Here is a 23,700-nt window from a genome sequence, read left to right on the forward strand (position 1 = left end):
ACCGATAAACTTAAAAGTCTGACTATGTTCATCTTAATTATTCTTACGTCTCAATTATGTGATACTACTTCATAGGTAACTTTTTTTCAAAATAATATGTTAAAGGTTTTAAAACAAATCATAAATATTTATAAAATTACATTTAAAAAAAGTGCATGAATTAATTCGGGATGTATTACATCTTTACCTTTAATCATAAATTTCTAATTCAATTTTGAAAGAAAGTGTCCTCCTAAATAAGCGTCTCAACCTAAATTTAATTGGGGCTTCAATTCGGACTCGAATAATTTTGGATGTCATTTTCAGTAATCTATAATTTCATCGTGTTTTAGTAGTGTTTATGACGATTTTGATATTATAATTGGATTATTAATTGGGTGAGGTTTAGTTAGTAATGAGTGGGTAGTGGGTTGATTTATAAATTATATTAATAAATTAAAATTATAACGAATAGTTTAACGCCAAGTATTTTTAAAAATATTCAAAGAGTTTAATTAAAACAATTAAAGAAGTGCAATTTTGAACCTAAAGGTGGATGACAAGGGTATTTTGGAGCCAATAGGTGGATGAAAAGGGCATTTTGGAGCCAATAGGTGGATGAAGGGTAATTTTGTACCATTTTCAATACTTCAAGGGTATTTTAGGCCCTTTTCCGTTGATATAAATAGTTTAGATGTATCGTTAGTGATTATTTACGATTAATAGCTACATGTTACAAAGGAAGATGTACGAGCAAGATAACGAGAGGGAGGAAAGAGACGAGTGAGAGAGAGTATAAAGAAGCGAATTGTATTGTATATTTGTTTGTCACTCTATATATGTAACTAGTATGCATATGTATCAATAATTGTATATGTATATCTGTTGAATAATTGTATATATGTATTCCTTTTGACTAATTGACTTACTTTTGATTTGACAAATATTTTAAGAAAATGAAGAGGACTTTTCAATCTTGTAGTCCTAAATTAAACTTATGTCAAGTGTATAAAAATATCTTTTAATCTTGTGGTTTAAATATATCACGTGAAAAACTGAAATCAAAAGTGTTGCTAAAAAGGAGACGGATTATTCTTTTGAAGCAGACTAAAAACGAAAGTAGGCCAGTCTTTTAGAAGCTGAGAAAGTAATTAGTATTATGTGCATCAATGAATACAATTGTATTAACGAATACAATTTTCATCAATGATGATTATCATTTGTATCAATGTAGTAATAATGAATATATATGCATTTGTATTTTGTATCATTAAAAATGATTTGTATAATTAACATTTATTATTTGTATTTATAATTGACTATTAATATTTGTATTTGCATTATTGATTGTTATTTTATTTATATAAAAGAGAGGAAGGAAAGAGAAGCGAGAGAAAAAGAGGGGGCAGGAAGAGGCGAGAGGCAAGTTGCAACAGAGAGTGTAGAGCAAGAAGAGAGTCAAGCAAGAAAGTAGAGAGGTGAGAGGGAAAAAAATAGAGGAGAGAGAAAATAGCTACAAAATCCTAATTATAGCTTATAATTAATTTTTAATTAGCATATATCACATATTTGTTGTAAAAAATTTCCATTGTTAATTCTTCTTAGTATATATTATTAATTTAATATTGTTAATGGTTATGGTTAAAAAATCAAAATCGAATCACAATGTCAATTAGATCCATTAAAATATTGATATTTGGTTTAGTTTTAAATTTTGAAAATCGATACTATTTAATTTTGTTTTGATTTTACAAATATACAACCGCAACAATAACCAAATTGAGCCAATATATTAGATATATAAATCTTATAATTATTTTATATTATTCATAAATAATATATATATATATATATTTTATTAATTTTTAATTAACTTATGTCTTTAACTTTACCATTTTCTCAAGCCTCAAACTTAGCCCAACTATATTAATCCTATGTCCATATCCATCAAAATTCATTTTAGTCAAACTTTAACGATTCTACTTCAGATAAAATAGTCACACTTTTTCTTAATTGAATCACTTTATTTTTGTAATGATAACTTTAGTATTGCTTAATGGCTAAATTGAACCAACAATAACTTTTTTGTGAATTGTTCATCTACAACGTGTTTGTGCCTATCGAGACAAGTATGTCCTCGAAAAAATTATTACTTTCAAATCAAATAAATCAGAAAAACTGAACCAAACCGATAATAACTAAACTAATAATTATTTTTTTGATTTAATTTTAAAACTTTTAAAAATTAATCAAATTAATTTGATTTTAATTTTAATCAATAACCGATCAAGAAACCCCCTAGTTATATTATTACATATGTGTACTTCAAGTTTTGTCATTAATTAATTAATTATTAAAAACACTCCAAAATATTTGTCGACCATTAAAATATATATTTCAGGGGTAAAGCTAGAAGAATGTATACTAGGGCTTTTATTTGGGTTTCCCTCTTCTTCTTTTTTCACTCTAGCTACTGTCTCTTTGTCTTCCACAGAAACCCTTTCACAGCATTTGCTAGGGTTTAAGGAATCTTCGAGTAGATACTGTAGTTGTTGTTAGCCTTACGAGATCAACAAAAATGCAGCCCTATGGAATTCAATCAATGCTGAAAGAAGGGCACAAGCATCTTTCAGGTCTCGATGAAGCTGTGCTAAAAAACATCGATGCTTGTAAACAGCTCTCCACCATTACTCGAACTTCTCTTGGACCCAATGGTACTTCTTTTCTCCAAGATCTTCTTTTTGATCTGGGTTTTCGTTTTTGTATACTCTGCTGAAAAACATCGATGATTTTGTAGGTATAGTTGTTTTTTTGACAGCCAATGTGTATGTATATGTGTGTTTTTCGGATCAGTAGATTCGATGACAAGAAAGTGTCAGTTTGGGTATATAATGCTAATGGAAAGTTTATGTCTGTACTTGATAAATAATCTGAAACAGCATTTCCATTAAGATCCCTCACAACCACAAGAAAGAAGAACAATTATAGCAGTTTATTTCTTCTGTGTTGTTTTTGCTTTTCGCTTTAATGATATTAATAGTTTCAGAGGGTTAGAGTTGGGAAAAATATATAAGGGATAATATAGTAGACATTCATTGAGGGGGTTTACCAAATGTAGCAATATGGATATTAAATTGGAGACTAGTTAAATCGTTCTCATCTCTGAAGGAGTGTGCTCCATGCATGCTCCTCCTTGGTATCCTTTTTATGAGTTGTTTTTCTTAATCTTATTGCCGTTCATTAGTGACTTCAATTCTGTTCATTTGTTCAGGCATGAATAAGATGGTTATCAATCATCTGGACAAGCTTTTTGTCACGAATGATGCTGCCACTATTGTGAATGAGCTTGAGGTCCAGCACCCTGCTGCAAAGATATTGGTTTTGGCCGGAAAGGCACAGCAAGAGGAGATTGGTGATGGAGCTAATTTGACTGTTTCATTTGCGGGGGAGCTCCTCCAAAATGCTGAGGAGCTCATCAGGATGGGGTTGCACCCTAGTGAAATTATCATCGGGTACAATAAGGCAATAAATAAGGTATGTTATATCTTCTACACTAATCATGCTTACCACTATGTTGACAAGTGATCTCAGGTTGACTTGCTAATTGATTACATCCCTGCAGACAATTGAATTATTGGATGAGCTAGTTGAGGCAGGTTCCGAGAATATGAATGTCAAAGACACGAATGAAGTTATTTCACGGATGAAATCTGCAGTTGCTAGCAAACAATTTGGACTAGAGGATGTCCTGTGTCCCCTTGTTGCTGAGGTGCATGACCTGCTCTTTTGTAGTATTCTTGGTGGTTTTTGCTTCCACATTTTCTAATTTGACTTTTTTGTGCTGTGTAGGCTTGCATTCAAGTGTGCCCTAAAAACCCAGCGAACTTCAATGTGGATAATGTACGAGTCGCAAAGCTATTGGGTGGGGGTTTGCATAATTCCACCATAGTTAGAGGTATGGTGTTGAAAAGTGATGCTGTTGGGAGCATAAAGAGGATAGAGAAGGCAAAGGTGAACCATTACAAACACATTCGAGAAATTACTTTTCTGTTATTGTTACAGCATAAGAGGTCTATTTCGGTATTTACATCTCCCTTCCTTATTCAGGTTTAGTCATTGTTACCCTGTTTGGTTATAGTTCAGAACTTGAGATTCACCTTCACTTTGCCTTTTCTGCAATTTTCACCTGTTTGTGAGATCTATTTTAGTGTTCTCTTACAAGGCCTATTATAGCTATCTTTTCCTCATATTACTATTTGAAAATAGTTTCTTCTGCATACTTCAATTTAAAATTGTATCTTCAGCATGATGCAAGAATTGTTATTCATAAACCATTCAGTTATATGAAGATGCACTTCTCATTTTCTAGGATGTTCCATTATGTTTGGTGGGCTTCTACTAAAATACGTATGCACTTTTGGTTTTAATTTAATTCTAATTGAACTGGGCTAGTTCATGCCTAAGCAGGATTACAGGGACAATGGGTAGTTGCTGAACCTTTAGATAATAGTCATAACCTGATAAATGGTTAATAATATAGAACATTTGAGTTTCAATAATTGACAGTTTGCTAGTTTACATTGATACCCGGATACCTGTTATTCCTTCAGATACTACAGTGTTTCTCATCGTTTCTCATCACTACCTAAGATGAGCTCCCCCCTCCCCTCCCTCCCGACACACACACACTCTTATTTCCCTGGTCAAAACACTTTCCAGTTTATTTCACATTTTTCCCGGATAAGTGCTTTCCTAGCCTCCTGTACCTGCTGTTTTCCTTCCTTCACATCATGAAGAACCAAAATTTAGACCCCTGTTCCTGCTTCTCCCACTGATCCCTGTTTCTTCAAGCCAATTTTCTTTGCTCCTGATTTGTTTTGTACATTTTTTCAAGCATCCATTAGTCTTTATATCAAACTGAAGAAATACGTGAAACTCATGATACTATTTTTTCACATTTCTGAGGGACTATAGTAGTTGAAAATTCTAGGATATGGGATATGTGTTGCATTGATGGAGCTGAAATTACTTAACTTATAGAGGGCTTCTTTGTTGTTCTTCATCCCCCTCCTAATTTAACACATTTTAGCAGACACAGATGGGACAAAGCTCTACTGGGTATGAGGTTACTATTTGGAGCAACTATTCTTCATAAAGCTCATGCAATCACCCATATGGGCAGATAAAAACACAGTGAATATGTGCTTTTCAGTCCTCTATGTTTGGTATTTGCTTGCTGATCGTATGCATGGAAAATTCTTATCTTGTTCTCGTGTGATGAGCTTTGGCTATTTTTGTCAAGTTGGAACCGTTAGGTCTTCTCTCAAGTTTGGTCTCTATGTCTTAATAATAGCGGCTGTCTACATTAGCATACTCACAGTTGAACTATCATCCTCTTCGTTCAGCCTTCTCTTGGTTTTATGCTTAAAGGATCCATCTACTCCAATGCAGGTCGCTGTTTTTGTTCAAGGTGTTGATACATCTGCAACCGAAACAAAAGGAACAGTTCTTATTCATAGTGCTGAGCAGGTAACCCATTGGAACTGTAGTGCTTGTACGGAAGATGTGAATTTCTCATTGTTATAGGAAGTATATGCACAAGTATTTTGTTGTTTCTGGATCGAGTTAGATATGCTAATTGACAAACAGTAATTAACAGGAAAACTGATAGATGATGCATTCATCTGCTTAAGACAGGAAATGCTAATTTTGATTTCAATCTGATATTTGTATGGCCTTTCAGAATAAATTTTCTATTATTAATTGTAGTGTTAAGCTTTTAGTCTAGGATTAGCATCACGCTGAACTATTTTACTAAATAATTTGCAAATTATTAGGTACTATGACTTTATTCACACCTCATGTTTTCTTACATGGTTGATATCAAATTTAGAATTCATTTGAAGTCCAAAGAAGTTAATTTCATGTCTTCTATTTTTTTCTACCTATTTATCTTTCAACTTTTTCAGCTTGTCAGTGATTCTTTGTCTCTTGCATTTGCAGCTTGAAAACTATGCAAAGACTGAGGAGGCTAAGGTGGAGGAACTTATTAAATCAGTTGCTGATTCAGGTGCCAAGGTCATTGTCAGTGGAGCAGCGGTGGGAGAGATGGCTCTTCATTTCTGTGAGCGTTACAAGTAAGATGAATGTTTGGTCTTATATTTGATATTTTAATAATTTGCGACTTTTCTGTATACCTCCTAAATATTTCTGGGCAGTTGTTGCATGTTTTCTGAATTAGCAGAGTAAAGAAACTAATTTTTTTGGGGTGGTGGGGTGGTGGGTCATTTTGTGTCCTCTCTCTGCACACATACATACAGAGATCTTATTTATTAATATCAGAGGATTGAGCTTTTAATAATTTGAAACTTTATTTTTAGTACACCTTCAAACTGTTTTTACAGTTAAAGTCAAAAGAGATAATTGTTCTGAACAAATCTGTGCAACTATGATAACTGAAATACAGTATTATCTTAGATTTGCCACAGTATATTCTTTTGCTCTCTAGTAAGGAGTGTGATATTGTCAAATCCTTATTGTCTTGCTTGGAATTGTCCATAGTCGGCATTGCAGATCCCACTAACCTGGTTTGTTTTCCTCTTAATCCAACTATGGAACCTACAACTTATCTGTTCCATATAGAGCATCATACAGTTACATTAAGATTTAAGGAGCAACTCAGAAGGTTTTGGTTTGTGCTTTTATTGTCTGTACTGCTCATTTTGTTGCTAATCTTCCTATGCTTCACAAATATTCTTTTTTGGCAGATTTTAGTTGAACTTGTGCTATATTAAGTTGAAACTCATCAAAATAGAAAAGGAGAACTTTTGAACTGACTATAGTCCTTGTGTTGTGTTGTATTGCCGACAATGCTCTGGTGATATAAGTTAATGTTTAAGTTTTACGGTAAAGCAGTTGAGGAGATACACTGATAAGAGGTGTAGTGCCATGAAAAGACGAACTAACACTATTTCCTTTACGGATGGAGGAAATTTGCTTGTTTGGTCAAATGGAAGGAGATATTTAATACTATTTCCTTCTTACATAGTGATAGATGTTTGTTTTTTCCGTACCTACCCCCTAACCCCCATAAATTAAATTTATTGTCCGTTGAAGAAAAGATCTCTTTTTGCATCACAGGTACTCTTTGCTTTACACAAATTAGAGCGTTCAATCTTTTATGTGACCTCTTATGAAAATATATTTTAATTTCTGTTTCTTAGACTTGTTAATGTGTTTACATCTACGCTGGTGTAATTTAGAACTGCTTCATATGGACTTCATTTTTTGTGTTTGCAGACTTATGGTATTGAAAATCAGCTCCAAGTTTGAACTCCGCCGTTTTTGCCGTACCACTGGGGCTGTTGCACTTGTAAGCATACTAGTTCTGTTTGATAATATATGTTAAAAGATAATACTTAAATTTCTTATAGCATTCTTCTTTGATTATAAAAACAGTTAAAGCTTAGCCAGCCAAATCCAGATGACCTTGGCCATGTGGATTCTGTTTCAGTGGAGGAAATTGGCGGTGTCAGGGTAATATTCTTAGATTTTTATTTATATCCGGGCTCGTTTAGTGTGTAGCTGGTATTTTCAGTATATTTGATTACTTAAATATGTGACAGGTTACAGTTGTGAGAAATGAAGATGGTGGAAATTCTGTCTCCACTGTTGTTCTGCGGGGAAGCACTGATAGTATCTTGGACGACCTTGAAAGAGCCGTTGATGATGGTGTAAATACCTATAAGGTAAAAAAGTAAAAAACATAGTATTTATACCTTAGCTCTTTTCTTTGCAGATTCACGCATGTGTAATAGTCTGTTGTGCTTACTTGTCCCTTCATTGTTAGGTGTTGTTTGGACGTAGAATTAGAGTTCAGAATTACATTATGAAATTTTGATTACTAAGAATTGAGACATTGAGAGATGATGGATAGCTTTGATTGTGTCTGCTTCTGATCTTGAAATTTGACTTTGGTATAAAGTTATCATTTTCAAAAAAAATTTGACTTTGCTTTCTCTATGTTCGTTCCAGGCAATGTGCAGGGATAGTCGGATCGTACCTGGAGCTGCAGCTACTGAAATTGAGCTGGCCAGAAAGCTGAAAGAATTCTCTTTCAAAGAGATGGGGTATTGTTTTTGTTGATTTTTTTTCGCAGATGATCTCTTGCTTCTTACTGCAGGTCAACTTTTCTGTTGTATAACTCAAGTCGTTATTTTCAGGTTGGATCAATATGCAATAGCTAAGTTTGCTGAAAGTTTTGAGATGGTTCCTAAAACGCTAGCTGAGAATGCTGGCCTCAATGCGATGGAGATCATATCATCCTTGTATGCTGAACATGCATCTGGAAATGTCAAAGTGGGCCTTAACTTGGAGAAAGGTGCCTGTGAGGATATCTCTGGCTTGAGTATATGGGACCTCTATGTTACCAAGTAAGTGTTCTTTTCATGGTGTCTGTTTTCTTCTTTCTGTAAGAAGTGTTGAAAGTGATCTATGTGAACACAAAAAAAAGTTCTAGATGTTTCTCACTTTTGCTTGTTTAGTTCTATTGTTTTTCTTGAACAAATTTTCACTAGCATGTCTATAGTTGATCCAGTAGACTGGAGTAGCATTCAATTGATTCATTTTTCCTGATGCAATGAGAGGGAGTGAATTTACAAGCTAACTGAACCTGTTCTCATCTAGAATGGCATATTGTGAATGTTAATGTGCGTACACTCGTTCATATTGTTGTTAATAGGCAATTTAAGTATACAGCTAGTTTCTAGAGAGACTCTTTTGTCAATTGTGAGCAATCCCTAGGGATTCCTGTGTGCAACCACACATTTCTGATTACAATTGTGAAAACCAAGGATGATTTGACATAAAGTAATGTTGATCAGATTGGAATTTGGTTCGTCAGCAGATGGATTCCATAGTAGCAACAAGAACAACATACCTAGTGTAGTCCCACAAGTGAGGTCTGGGGATGGAAGGATGTACACAAACCTTACCTTTGCGGGGGTAGATAAGCTGTTTCCGATAAACTCTCGGCTCAAAGAAGTGTAACTGATGCAGGAAATAAGAAAGAGACAATAAAACAACAATGTACAAAACAAGTTTAGCAACAAATATTAATTCACATCCGAGATAGAGCAATTACTGGATACCTAAATCATACCAGTTGTGAACTTCTAATGAATAAAAAGGATTAAAAGGACGTATGAAGCATTTAGATAGACCCAAGGATAAGCCATGTTTTTTCTCTTAATAGACATGCTTCATATATTCTGCTGTCACGTTTTTTAGTGTAAACAATTATGTATAGAAGATGTAGATCAAATCATAGACATGATGGGAAGATTGTAAAATTTTGTTGGAACATGGATGTAACCTTTTCTGATGGTGGCTGGCATTTTCTCAATGCCGAAGGAATCCTACTTACCAGTTGTCAAAGAAAGTTATTTAATTATATTCTTTATTATTCTTCTTGTTAAATTCTGTGAGATCTTTTATCCAGCATCAACTGATTTTGATCCTAGGGTAAAACAAAAACTTTCTTTTAAATAATGAAGAAACAAGACATAAATTTGAATTGACAGGCTAGTGTTTATGGGTGCCTATGGCTTTCAGCAGGCTTCAGGGTCTCTTCATTTTGTGTCTTGTATAGACTTAGGAGTACCCGGATCATTGGTTTAGTTTCAATAGGCAATTCCTTGGTGGAGGCAACCAGGCCATATGGAGAAGTGCAAAACATGGCATGATTAAGAGCCACAAGATTAAATGGCATATTGGTATAAATCCACATCTTTAATTTAAGACCACAAGATTCAATAGTCTTTTTTTACTTTCTTGAACTCCGTGAAACTGTGCCAAGTCAAAAATCAGGCAAATAAATTGAAGCAAATGGAGTATTGTATTATTTAATGAACAATGATCATGTATTTTGTATCCCGAGTATCTCTTTTGTGGTTTTATTATCTATTTATGCAAATCATTGTTCCTTAACACATCTTGGCCTTTTTGGGCAGATTTTTTGCTCTAAAATATGCTGCTGATGCTGTCTGCACTGTGCTTCGGGTAGACCAGGTAATAATTTTCTCTAGATTTGCTACTCAATTCATGTTTGAATCCTGAGAAGTGCATAGTTTTCTACCACCTTGTGAAGATGTCAACTCTTTTGTTTGAGATGCATGGGAGAAAACTAAATAATAGTTAAATTAATAACTTATCCAATTCATTTTTAAAAAAAATGATAGATAGATTAAAGTTCAATAGTCGATGATAGGAGAGGGATAAGGAGGGCTTATTTGAAACTGATCTGTGCTCATATTCGACTATTTTTGCCAATCTAGTTTTTTTCCAGTTCTGTTTTTGATTTTGAGTAGAGACTTCTTACCTCCTCTTTAGTTTTTCTTTTTAAACGTCTATTTCTTGGTGCAGATTATAATGTCAAAACCAGCGGGAGGTCCAGGCAGGAGAGAACAACCTGCAGGGATGGACGAGGATTAATCTTTATTCTCCATCTTCCTCGCATTCCTTTCTGCTGATAATGTTTTCTTTTGCATGGTTTGTGGATTCTTCTTTTTCTTATAATTTTTACTTTTGGAGTTTTTTCTTGTTAGATGGCAGAGGTTTGGCTCAAGAATTTTGTTGCTCTTGACAGTATTAAGTCTCTATTGTGTATTTTGATTTGCTTAGGTAAATGCCATGTAATGGTATTAGGCAATAGTTTCGCTGGTCGACGTCGATTATTGGAAAACTAGCTAGTTGGTGTCGTTTTTCTGTAGTAAAGAAGTTCTATGTTCTAATTTATGTGATACTCTATTCTGAATCATAATATCATCTTTCCACAAATTACAAAAATGAATTTTAATGTCAGTTTTATGCTTTCTTTAATCAAATTGACAATGGAGATTATTTTTTTTTAAATTTTAAACTGCTAATAATATGATATTCAAATCAATTACTTTCAGCACCCCTAATTTATGTATAATCTATTTTGGAATGTTATTAAAATTGTTGCATATGAGCTTTGCTTAAACTTCTCATTCATGTATAGCATTTGAATTACATAAGTTTGATACTTCTGGTATTTTCGGTACTAAATTTAAATTCACTCATTTATTAATTTCTTTTACCATAACCACTAACATATAATAAAATTGGAAAAATGACAGAAATTTCACTTTAAGTTCTCTTTACTGCTATAATTTCCTATTAGTTTTACCAATCACCTAAATTTCTTATTTTCTCGCATCAAGTTAATGTATCAGTGTATCGGATTAATATATCTCGATTAATGTCTCTCGTGCATTAATTTAGTGTATTATATATAAAATGTACATCAAATTAATGTATCATGTATAAAATGTAAATTATTAATGTATCTTGCGCCAATGAATTTGAGGGATTTCTGTAATTATAGACTTATAAGGAATAAATTGTAATTTTACCTTAAAAGTATGTGATTTTTGTCTTTTGCCCTATAAAATTTACATTTTCTCAAATATCATCATGCAGAGACGAAATGAGAACAATTTTGGCTCCCCAGATAATAACGACTTTGTGAAGTTTTCTTTATCTATTAATCCAATTGGATTAGCTTTTGTGATGCATCAGTAAGTTGAAAATGGTGCACTAATTGACTCTTTAGGACGTGTGAGTTTTAACTAGCTCGAAATTGTGTGGTAATGAACTCAACTTTCCATATTTTGGTAACTAGAAACAAGTGGTAATTGTTGGCCATCGTGTTGGATCAGAGTTGACGTATTTATGTAGAATAGCTGAAAGGAGACGAACAAACCAGTGACTGAGGCATGTAACAATAACTTGTACAACTAAGGTTTGACCTTCATTTATATAACACTTGGTATGAGCTTATATTTTGGAGGGATAGGGACTAACTTGGCTTTTTCAGGTCGGCGAATTAGTTGAGTTGCGTGTAAATTGATATGATTACATTGATATCAAACATTCAAGTTGAACCAAGGTAGTTGATATATAAAAAAAAAAGTAATATGCAATGTTTTTGATAAATTCTCGAACATGAGAAAAGCGTTAATTAAAAGCATGTTGAATACATAAAAGAGCAAAAGCTATGGTGAAAATATTATACATCTATACTCTAAAATAACAAACATAAATGAATGAACAATAAGATTAAAAGAGAATATGATAGGAAAAGGATTACGTTAATTTGACTGTTGTCATAGTAATTCTTATCTGGTCATTTTAATCATTCCTAACAAAAACAAGAATTGTTCATGGTAATTGACATTTTAGTCAATAATAAACAAGATTTAATCAAGGAATTAAATTTTCTTTTTTACACTCAATATATGTGACCTAATTACAGTTTACATAAGTTGCTATGTAACACAGAAATTGATCTCACAATGTGGATACAAAGAAATGAAAAAAAAAATGTACAGTTATGGAGAGTAAACTCCATCTTGGAATCTAGATTTTAGAAACATGGAAAGCCTCTCCCATTGAGAAGTCATTGATCCATAAAACTGCACTTTTGCTGATTTTTTCACTCCTTGCCGAACAAATTCCAATTCTTTGACAACGTCGTATTCAACGCTTTCTGGATAATCTAGTAGAGGCAATGCAACTGAACTGTCGGATTCAACGTTCCTGATCCAACCCCGCAGCAAAAAATTAACAATCTGCACGTTTGTATTTAGAGGCGAAACCAAAATCTAGAGTCAGTGTGTATGGCATAGAATGATCATCATCTTATATCATGTAAGGTTTTAAACTTTTTTGACAGACAAGATCGAATGTCAAAAGCAGATGTATAGCTAAGAAAGACGGCGTACCTCTGGGACTTCATCATGGGGGCAGTGACCAGCTGGACTAATCTGATAATATGGAGCTTCAGGGAATTGACGTTTAACTTGTAAACCCCAAATAGGCGTCACCCAGGGGTCTTCTTTCCCGTAAATGAGACAGACTGGTACATTGTTCATTCGACACCTAGATATAGCAAGGTGAAAGATTTAAGCTTTGTTACTGTATAAGAAAACATATGCAAGCCAAATGACACGGCTATGTAATACTACTTGCTTTACCTACCCAGTCAGTGCCTCTTTAAAATTTAGTTGTCCCTGAGGAGCGAACATTATTGAAGCAAGGGATGCAGCTGCTGCAGGGTGTTCTGTTACCTCAAGAATACTAGAGAAAACTTTATCTACTTTTGTGGTATGATCAGCGTAAACTTGTTTAAGCACCTCTGCGATACTCTCAGGAGCACTAATTTTCTGCCATCTACAGAAGCATAATGAAGCGTACAGACGGATAAGTTTGAGAACCAGACAAAACCCAAAAACAAGGATACGATCCATAATGTCCCTCTATTAATATGATGAAAGAACATCAAATTATCCAAGAACGATTCATTTTTTCAGCATGAGTTGCAAAATGTAACAACACATCATTTGGTCATCGTCTTGATGCTAACCAATATAAACTGTATTGCCGGCAAGAAGATCCTATTACTCGGTATATAAGTTTGTAGGATCAGGAAACTACATAATCAAAACAGAAAGTCAGGGCACTTACACAAGTTCTGTGAGCTTTCTGATATTGGAGGGCAGAGGAAAAGTACCAGCCCATGGAAATAATCTAGATAATCTCGGAGATCTAACAGGATTAGGAAGAAATCCCCAAAAAGGCGTAGCATTCAGCAAGGTTACACCTTTCACTAATTGAGGGTAGTATGCTGCAAAGTAGAGAGCAACATATCCACCAAGTGAGTTTCCCACAATGTAGACTGGTTCCTTAATAACCTGCATCACCAAAGGATACAAGTTTATAATTTGTTCCTTGTAACCAATCAACAATTTGGAAACTTATTGAGAAGCCCATCGTTCCATAGCCTAAATCAAACAAAAAGAAACAAGTAGTGCTAAGGAACATTTGTCTGGCACACTATAGCAAATTGTCATGACTGCAACTGTAATGTGCTTGTAAGCCTTGTATGAATATTTATAGTTTCATTTTCTAGCCTTTGTTACGAGCCAGAGTATTGAAAAACAATGAATTTAAAAAGCTAGCAATACATCAATGACAATGCTTAATCTACAGATCAACCACTTCGAGGAAAAAAACACAAGGACAAAGATAGAAACTGTACCTCTTCGATGAAATAGCGTACTTGCTCCCTCCACAAGTCAATAGAATAGACAAGTTCTTTTGCCCAAGGTTCTACTTCATCCCCCAAACCCCAGAGAGCATTGTTTCCATCACCTTCCGATTCATCTAATCTTTTTGACCGCGAAGTTGGATCCTCACTAGGTAATGACTTTCCCTGTCCAATAAAGTCCAATGCCCATATTCTGTTATCACGACCAAGATCCTTTAGCTGTTTTTCATAGTGAAAGGAACCAACACCAAAACCAGGAAGAAAAAGTATTGGCGCGGAGTTAACATTTTGACATCCAGATTTCTCATAATGAACATTCAGTTTTGGCTTCCATTCCCACAAACAGCTATCAATCACAGCAACAGCATCGCCTTTAGCTTCACTTGGTAAACTAGGAATCATAACCTTTGGTACTGATCTACCTCTACTAGTCACACCTTCTGTACCGACTTTCCCATCTACGACATCTGTGTTATAGCTTTCATTCAAGAGACTTGAGTCAACAACACTGTCAACCCCCTTAACAGAAGTGACAGTGCAAGATCTCCGCTTCCTGTTTTTCTCTACGCTATAAACATCTAAACCAGAACACAATCTTCTTTCTTTTAGTCTAGAAAACATTGTCTGATTTGAAATTACGCATTTTTGAATCACATTCGGTTTAACATTTACAACGCAGTAATAGGGTGTCGAATAGAAAGAACAAAATTCCATCCCAGAGTCAGCTTTCTAAACTCTAAAATGAATACCTGAAATCAAGAATACATTGAAAACAAAGCATTTAGGTTGTTATCAAATACTAATAAAATACAGGGAAGTAATGCAATCAACTCAACAACAATATAGTAATTTACTTATTCACATCTAATTATTATTACTTGGCTAATAAGATAAAATCAACTAACATCATATTCTTCTACAACAAAAAAAAATTCAACCTTCATCTTTTTCCTGATGTAAACACATTTATTGAACCCAATAACTCTGGTTCAAACTCTATATTTTTCATTAAAAAAATCCATTTAATATGTACAGTTATTAATTTAGAATTCAGTAACTCAAAAGATCTAAATCCCGAACTACAAACTTCAAATTCTGAATCTGTCAACAGATCAACCTTATCTGGAAAACCAAAAAATTGAGCAAATATTGAACCTTACTTGAAAATTCTACAACTCAAACATCCAATAAAAGCTAAAAATCAATAACCTAAAAGACCAACATTTCACAATTCCTTAACAAACTAGAAAGAAAAATTGAAAGCCAACTAACCTTAAATCAGTTTTCTAAGATAATTATGAGCAAAATCTCCAAGAGCTTAGGAGAAGTGATATGGGATTTTAGAATTGCTTTTTCTTATTCTTTTTAGCATTCAGTTAGTTATATATTTCTACATAACTCTAGAGTCCAGACAAGAGATTGCTTAAAAAAGTGGGATCTATTTAGAAACCAAGAAAAAATAAAACAAATGACAATATTTAACAAAATGGTAGATTTAGGCGGTCTGGCCATGCGATATACTATCATGATATGGAATCATGAGATGAAATTAAAGTTTTATTTGAACATTCGATATAAAATTTTGGTATTTTATATTCTTTCATAATCATGAAAATCTCATTAGTTCTAAAACTATTAAGGGCCCGTTTGGATGGGCTTAATAAAAGTAGCTTTAAAAAAGTACTTTTGAAAGTGCTGAAACTTATTTTTAAAATAAGCAGTTATGTGTCTGGATAAAAGTGCTGAAGTTGCTATGCCAAACGTGAAAAGGGAAAAATGGAAGAGAAAAGTTAGGGTTATGTGGGTAATTTGGAGATTGTATAAAAATATTAAGGGCAAAAAGATAAAAATGTGGTCAACTTGAAATACCTTATAAGCTAAAAAAAAAAAAAAGCACCCCTACCCCAGCTTTTAACTTTTGGCTTAAAATAAGTTTTTTTTAACTTAAAATAAGTTATTTTGAGTATTCCCAAACAGCTAAATAAGTCAAAAATCAGCTTTTAAGTCAGTTTGACCAGCTTTTAAGCTGAGCCAAACAGGCTCTAAAATTGCTTCAATTGTTTATTCAATCTTTATCAAATTAAATAAAAAATTATAAAATTACATAATAAATTATTATAAAGTTATTTCTTCTCCACTTAAGTAATTGTTTCAATCTAACTTTCACTTTTCATCAATATATTTGAGTAAAAAATGAAGCACTTTTCACGGGCTCTTCAAGATTTTATTACTCAATGTTCGTGAAGTGTGACCTAAAGTGACTATATGTTCGTGTGAATAATAAATTTGAAAAAGTAATGATGTGACTATAATTTCATTTACACGTGAAATAAATAGTTACTAGATATAAATGTAGGGTTGTTTTAACAAAATATAAACGTGTCAATTAATTTTTGTATTAAAATATCTCAAATCATGATATGGTATTCCCATATGATTTGATATCATGGTTTTTGGAGAATATAGAATCATAAGATAAAATCGACGTAAAATCAAATGTTTAAATGCTGATTTTATCTCACAATATAATATCATGATATGATATCGTATGACCGAATGCCTATTAACTTATCCTTATTATAAAGATACTTTTTATGTATAAAAAAATATTTTAAAAAAATTATCATAAAAAATCATTCGCACATTACTATTATTAATTTGTACCAAAAAATTGAGGTGCACTCAATAGGGCCACCTCTGGCCAATTTTTTCAAACTTATTTGGAATTACATGTTATTTATATGGTTATTACTCATTCCAGGGTGTTCACGACTCGATTAGGTGAGTATTTTAAAAAAATATCTTTTGAAAAATAAAAAACATGTTTTATGAGTTTTATTTTAGAAAGAGGTACACATGTATAATATCTAAATGACGATAATATATTTATTTGTGCAGTCTTATACACAAAAGCTAATCTAGCATGGTCGTTAAATTCTTGTCTCACCACTTGTAACGACCCGCTAGGTCGTTTTGAAAACTAGGACTAGTTTGACTCCATTTAAAAATTTAAAGGGGTATTTTTAAACTATTAGATAACTATGAGTACCCAATTGATGAAACTTTTATTAAATAAGTAATATAGATAATAGGTTAGTGGGGTTTCACGGTTAATAAACTCTTGTTTAGAAAAAAAAAATGGATGCGAAACCTTACCACAGGCGACCAGCGAGAGGGAGAAAAATCATAGCCATTGTTCAGGTAAAGATATGAGATATTCGTTCTTTTCAATTCTATATATAGTAATATATTGTCGGAGTGCTTGGGATTATGTTATTATTTTATGCTATATTGATAATGGGTGATAAGAAATAATGGGTAAGTTGGTGATGATTACTAAATTATATTACATTGTTAGCAATTGGGTTAGTATTCAAAAATATATATATATATATAAAAATCGATCGAAGTCGAATAGTTGAATGGCTGCAGGTTAATGTTTTCTGTGATTTTGTCAAAAGAATTTATTATATATATTGTTAGTTTCAGAATGGTAGGAATAAGATTGAGCCAATCATTGTCAATGATTGCCAATGATTGGAATTTGATAAATATTCTAGAAAATTGGCACTTGTTTACAAATGGGTTTCTGCAAAAATAATAAATAATAATAATGTATACAATGATAATAGATTTTTTAATTGGTAATTAATTATTAGGTGTTATTTTATATGATCTAACATTGAATTTTAGTCCATTTGAAGAGGTTAGAGTTAAGTTCTTGGCTTGAAATTTAGCAAGTATGAAAAATTTGGCATGCCAATATATATCAAGATTTGGAGTTTGTTGAAAAAAATGAGTGAGTGTTAGCGTCTATGATAGACATATAATAATTTGAATGTCTACAAAAATTGCTTACTTACGAATATTGCAAAATTGGTAGATTGGGAACGTTCCGAAACCTTGCGAAAAGGAAAGGAAAAATCTTAAAAGATTCGTGGCACAAGCTCGGCATCTAAGGTATGTTAAGACTTTTTAGACTTGTTGAAGGACGTTTTCCTAATTAAAGATTAAAAAAAATGAAAATAGACAAGGGGTAAGGGGGAAAGATGGTGGTCTCGTATCAATGGTGTGACGGGCATTGGTACGAGTACCGGTGTTATAAAAAGGAAAAGTACTATTATAGAATGTGGACTGAAATTTGAGAATGCCAAAGCATATGGGCATTAGCTGATATATTATTGACTTGAATTCCTTGTGTGATTGTGTTTTATTTATTTCACCCGTATAGTTGAGATAATTGAGGTGGTTATGTATTATATTCATATTGATTGATTGAGATGCATCATCATTCCCTCTATTGAAACAATATTGTGCACATGCATAGAGATGAGACTGAGTATAAGTTGGGCACGTGGAGATCGTCCGTGCTGGGGATGGTGAGATGTTAAGATTGTAATTTGGGCACGTGGAGACCGTCCGTGCGAAAATTGTTTGATATTATGATAGTGCGTTGAGATCGTCCGCACAGACACGTGGAGATCGTCCGTGTCGGTATATGGACCTCGCGAGTCCCCCATGGGTCATGAACTCTCGATGTATTTCCGAGGAGTATCATGTATATACGGTTGAGTGAGTACTGGGTATTCTGAGACATATCATTACATGGTATCATATTGCATTGCATTTCATCCCATCATTCATTCTTGATGATTTTATGTTTCGTTTGGTGTTTGGAAAATACTTAATGTTGATTTCCTTTATTGATGAAACTTAAATAGTAAGTGTAATATATATATATATATATATATATATATATATATACTTGTATAATCTAAGAATTTATTTTCTTATATAACTCCCGTCACTACTTCTTCGTTGTCGGTCAATGAGACATACTGGGTACACGTGGTTTCGTACTCATACTACACTTGCTGCACTTTTGTGGTGCAGATTGAGTGATTGACTTTCAATTTGGGAACGTTCTTCGAGATTGGATATGAGTTTGAATTATCTTGGAGTTGTGGTGTGCTGTTTGGGATATTCTGCGGCCCACACCTTCAGTCTACCTCTATTTATTAGGTTATTTTGTTATGCTGATAGGATAATTCTTATGTTTAGATTTTTATATTAGTTTGGAATTGTATCATATTGTAGAAGCTCTTGTACTTATGACACTAAATCTTGGGGTAGTTTTATTTATATTCCGCATTTATTTGAATACTTAGTATGTTAGATATTAGTTTGATACTTATCTTTCTCACGTTTAAGTTGAATTGGTGATACTTGTTGGGTTGGCTTACCTATCGGTTGGGAACATAGGTGCCATCACGACTCGTGATTTTTGGGTCGTGACAAATTGGTATCAGAGCCCTAGGTTCATCGGTCTCACGAGTACAAGAGCTGAGTCTGTAGAGTCTTACGGATAGGTGCGGAGACGTCCGTTACTTATCTTTGAGAGACTACAGGACTTTAGGAAACTTTCTTCTTTCATTCCTAATCGTGCGTGTGTGGTTTGGTTTAAGGTCAAAATTCTTGTTTCATTCTCTCACCAACGGTGAGGATACATTTTCAAATTTGACATTTGTGGTAGGGGATGATATTATGCAGTTTAGTACGTAAGTTGTGTGGTTATAAAAATAACTTAGTATTGAGCATTTCAAATTTTAATAATGAAATTGACGAGGTTTGAAATAGTAAGAACAACTTTCTCAAGGTGTGATTTAGACAAGGATACTTGAACTTCATTTGAATTTACTAGGGACAATTTTATAACATGTGTTTATGATATGTGAATAATTTAGTAATGAAATGGTATATGTTGATGCCTTGAAGATAATGATAAGATTAGGAACATTCAATTGATCAAATAAGAGTTTAGCCATTATGGTAAGGCTATGGGAAAAAGTTGAGTAGAGATATAAAATGTGATCACTTATCATGATGTTGAGAGACTAAGATTTGTTATAAGATTTGTATGACATATTTCCCTTTTTATCCTTTAGAGTGGAGGTATATTGAAGATAAATTGAATAGTTCAAGTTGAATGGCACGATGACCATATTGATATTTCATTTGATAGAATCAACAAGGTGAGTTAAGTTAAATACATCAAGAGATTATAAAAGGCTATACTAATATCGACTAGCAAGAATATTTTAATGAATAATTAATGATAAATAGTGATAAATTCATATTGCGGGGAGCTTTTTATATATTGAATTAAGGATCAGTAATATTGTTGAAATTGAGAGGGGAGAAAAAAAATTTTTTTTGTCAAAGGATGTTGGAAAGGATACTTGTATGAAGCTATATGAGAACACTTGTAGAGATGGGTACAAAATAGTTATGAATCAATACACAGATCATAGAACAATACAGTGATGATTGGTTATATTACCTCCGCAAATAAATAACTGTATTTGAGTAACCTGGGTTGTCCAAAGTATAGTTCGATATGCTCTCGGTTGACTATAATTTTATTTCGAAAGTGGATCTACTTTATTTTACGTAAGTATGTACCTTATTTTGAATCTGGATATGCTTTGTGACCTTTTCTCTTATGCCTATACATATTCCTACACCTGTAGATGGTTCTTAGTGGTAGATCGATTACATCGATCTTATATTGACTTAATAGTATATGACACGTGGAAAATCATAGTTATTTTATATGAGGAAGATTTAAACATCATTTGGTTATGGATTGAATTTCTCATTGTCATGAAATTTATGACTATAAGTGTAAGACACTAACTTCAAATATTCTAATATTTAAAAATTTAAGTGGCAGGATAGTATCATTACCCATTTAAGAAAGGCATCATTGTCTCTAAAGTTTCACTGTGAGGAATAAGGGTTGCTTCACCTATTCGTCTTAAGTTGTGATACTAGTGATGCTATGTCTCTTTTAGAAATCATTTAAATGGTGCAAGAATTTTTTTTAAGGGCATTCCATGTGAGATTGATATAAAAAAATTAGTATTGACTTATAGTTAAACACTTGGCCTATTTCTATTATTTCTTATTGGAATACTTTGATAAATTTGAAAGAACGATAACAAGACTTGTTGAGTAAGGAATTTTGTTGGATCAAGTACATTTTTATTGGGTGTTTCTATCATATTGAGATTCCTTTGTTATTATTTTCATCTAGAATATATTGGTATACTCCCATAGTAGGAAGGATCACGAGCATTATTTGAGGATGATTCTCTAGACTCTGAAGAAAATTAAGCTTTGTTCATGTTTTTTTTAAAGTGTGGATTTCGATTAGTTTGGTGGCATGGTTGAAATGTAAGTGACCAAGAAATGTATTAACAGGGATCCCAAGAGAATTGAGGCAGTTTGAAATTGGGACTGGCCTATTTTAGCTATGATATTTGGATTTTCTTACGCCTAGTTGGTTAGTATCAATGGTGCTCGCATTCATTACACATGCATTAACTAGATTAACCTAGAAATAATCGGCTTTTCAATGGTTTGATGTGTGTGAGGTGAGTTTTCTAAAGCTCAATGTTGGGCTATTGCCCATGTTTCAACCAAGGGGCTCATCGTCTAATCCTACTTGAAAATGAATTGGATTTATTCTCTTTATTTTGTTTTCAATTCTATTAGGAAAAGGATTTGAATTGTAATCCTATTTCCAGTTGGTTTTGACTTGTAGGAAAAAAAAAAAAACAACTCTATAAATAGAGGATGGTCTTGAGGGAATAACTCAACTACTCAGTAGTATTTCTTTTGAAAGACTTTAGGACATAATAGATTTTTTTTTAGAGAGCTTTTAACAAGAGAAGAGAGAGGAGAGAAGAGAGAAGAAAAAGGTTTGTTTTGCTGCATTTTTCCCTTCGACCAACAAACTTCAGATTGTATTTCCTGATTAATTAACCGTTGGATCGAGCTGAAATTTGGATTGAGTGTTCGTGACATGTTAATGGTTGATTTGAACGGTGGAGATCGAATTCAGAGGTTAGTATGATACTGTTTTTAGGCCCGAACAACAGCTGTGTTTGGATGGTCTTTCTTTATATTTATCTTTTGGTTGGGTATTAATGAAGAAAGGTAAGTAATAGCTTATGCTTCGAGATAGTTGAAAGTTCAAGACAAGAACTGTCTTAGTTATAGCTTAAACTTGGTGGTGGTGGTGCTTGCATTAAAATTGTAGAGGCATTTATTTATAGTGTGTATTGCGAGGTGTTTAGTATAAGTTTTAATAAGAGAAATCTAAATTTAATACAATGGATATGGAAGTTTCTCAAGGATTATGGAATGATTAATCTTTATCGTATGGACAAAACAAATGTGCTAGTAGATTACTTAGGGCGAAATACAGTGAGTATGGGTAGTCTACCTTTGTTACATGAGGTGAGATGCTTATTCATGTTCGATAGTTTGGTGATGGAAATTTGTGTACGACTTACGATAAGGTGTTATAAGGAGAAGTCAAGGAAGAAATTCTTGGTGGTGAATGAGTTTTAAGTATTATAGACTTAATTATGTTCTTCCAATATGTGAGCTGACTAGATTAATCATGAAAGAGTTCGATAGTTCAATTTTTTTATTTTATCTAGAGGCAATTGGAGTATATTTTATTTTGAAGCAATATTATCGATAGTATCGTATGAAGGGATTGAATTTGTATCTCGTGTTTGAATTGTTATCAAGAAAATTATGAGCACCAAAAGCATGAAAGTAGGAATTAAATGATGCTTTTATACTAGAGTTGGAGTGGAAATATATTGTTATGAAATTTTTGGCAGGGTTGCCACGTATCTTGTGCAAGTTTGACGTTATATGGGTTATAATGGACCGATTTACCAAGTGTATATATTTTATATTAGTTCAGATTACTTGTAGTTTGAATAAGTTAGTCTAGATTTACATTCAGGAGATAGTTACCTGTATGAGATGCCCATTTTAAATTTATTTGAGATACATAATTGATATCTCATGTCTGGATGTCTATGCATATGGAGTTGGTACTAGGTTGGATTTTATTACAAGCTTTCACCTTCAATGGTCTGTTGATAAACTATTTAGGTCTTAGAGGACATGTTTCAGGCGTGTGTGAGCAACTTTAGTGGTGATTGGGTCAAGTTCTTATTTTTAGTAGAGTATACATAGAACAACAATTATCATTTGAATAGTGAGATAGCGTCATTCGAGATATTGCATGGTAGGACATATTGATATCCAAAAGATAAATATGATGTATTGAGCTGATTGGGTTGTGGGACACTGATCGATTGAGAAAATTCTTATATAAGGTCAAGTTCTTCAAGATAGGTTTCTCATCGCTTAAAAACAGGTGAGAGTTATACAAATTAAAAAGGTTCGTGATTTATAGTTCATGATTGGAGAACATGTTTTGTTAAAGGTTTCACTCATAAAAGGTGTGATGAGATTCAAAAAGAAAGGAAAGTTGAACTTGAGTTATATTGTTTTTTTTTTATTGTTGAGTGTAATAGTAATGTTTTTGATATTGAAGAAGTATCATCTGGATGATCAGGCTACTAAGGAGTACAATTCAAACATATAGACCAGATATCTCTAACTTTTTGAGCGTCTATTGATATCCTATTATTTTACCGTTCGAGGACGAACGTTTGTTTTAGTGGTAGATGATGTAACGACCCGCTAGGTCGTTTTGA

General features: G+C 33.1%; 2 protein-coding genes across 2 annotated transcripts; one reads left to right on the top strand and one right to left on the bottom strand.

Annotated features, from left to right (window-relative positions):
- Positions 1–2,389: 2,389 nt before the first annotated feature.
- On the top strand, positions 2,390–10,839 carry LOC107007894 (T-complex protein 1 subunit theta). The gene is made up of 13 exons (XM_015206726.2): positions 2,390–2,693; positions 3,251–3,513; positions 3,602–3,748; positions 3,829–3,990; positions 5,431–5,508; positions 5,983–6,116; positions 7,279–7,351; positions 7,438–7,515; positions 7,605–7,727; positions 8,014–8,108; positions 8,202–8,411; positions 9,990–10,047; positions 10,402–10,839. Exons 1-13 carry the CDS (start codon positions 2,558–2,560, stop codon positions 10,468–10,470), a joined length of 1,626 nt encoding a protein of 541 aa, XP_015062212.1. The 5' UTR covers positions 2,390–2,557; the 3' UTR covers positions 10,471–10,839.
- Positions 10,840–12,221: 1,382 nt separating this feature from the next.
- Positions 12,222–15,550, bottom strand: LOC107020923 (pheophytinase, chloroplastic). The gene is made up of 6 exons (XM_015221492.2): positions 15,383–15,550; positions 14,102–14,859; positions 13,528–13,754; positions 13,042–13,233; positions 12,786–12,942; positions 12,222–12,632 (listed from the first exon to the last, which is right to left on the bottom strand). Exons 2-6 carry the CDS (start codon positions 14,822–14,824, stop codon positions 12,393–12,395), a joined length of 1,539 nt encoding a protein of 512 aa, XP_015076978.1. The 5' UTR covers positions 14,825–14,859; positions 15,383–15,550; the 3' UTR covers positions 12,222–12,392.
- Positions 15,551–23,700: the final 8,150 nt, after the last annotated feature.

Source organism: Solanum pennellii, chromosome 1, assembly GCF_001406875.1.
Source record: "Solanum pennellii chromosome 1, SPENNV200".
In the NCBI taxonomy this organism is placed as follows: domain Eukaryota; kingdom Viridiplantae; phylum Streptophyta; class Magnoliopsida; order Solanales; family Solanaceae; genus Solanum; species Solanum pennellii.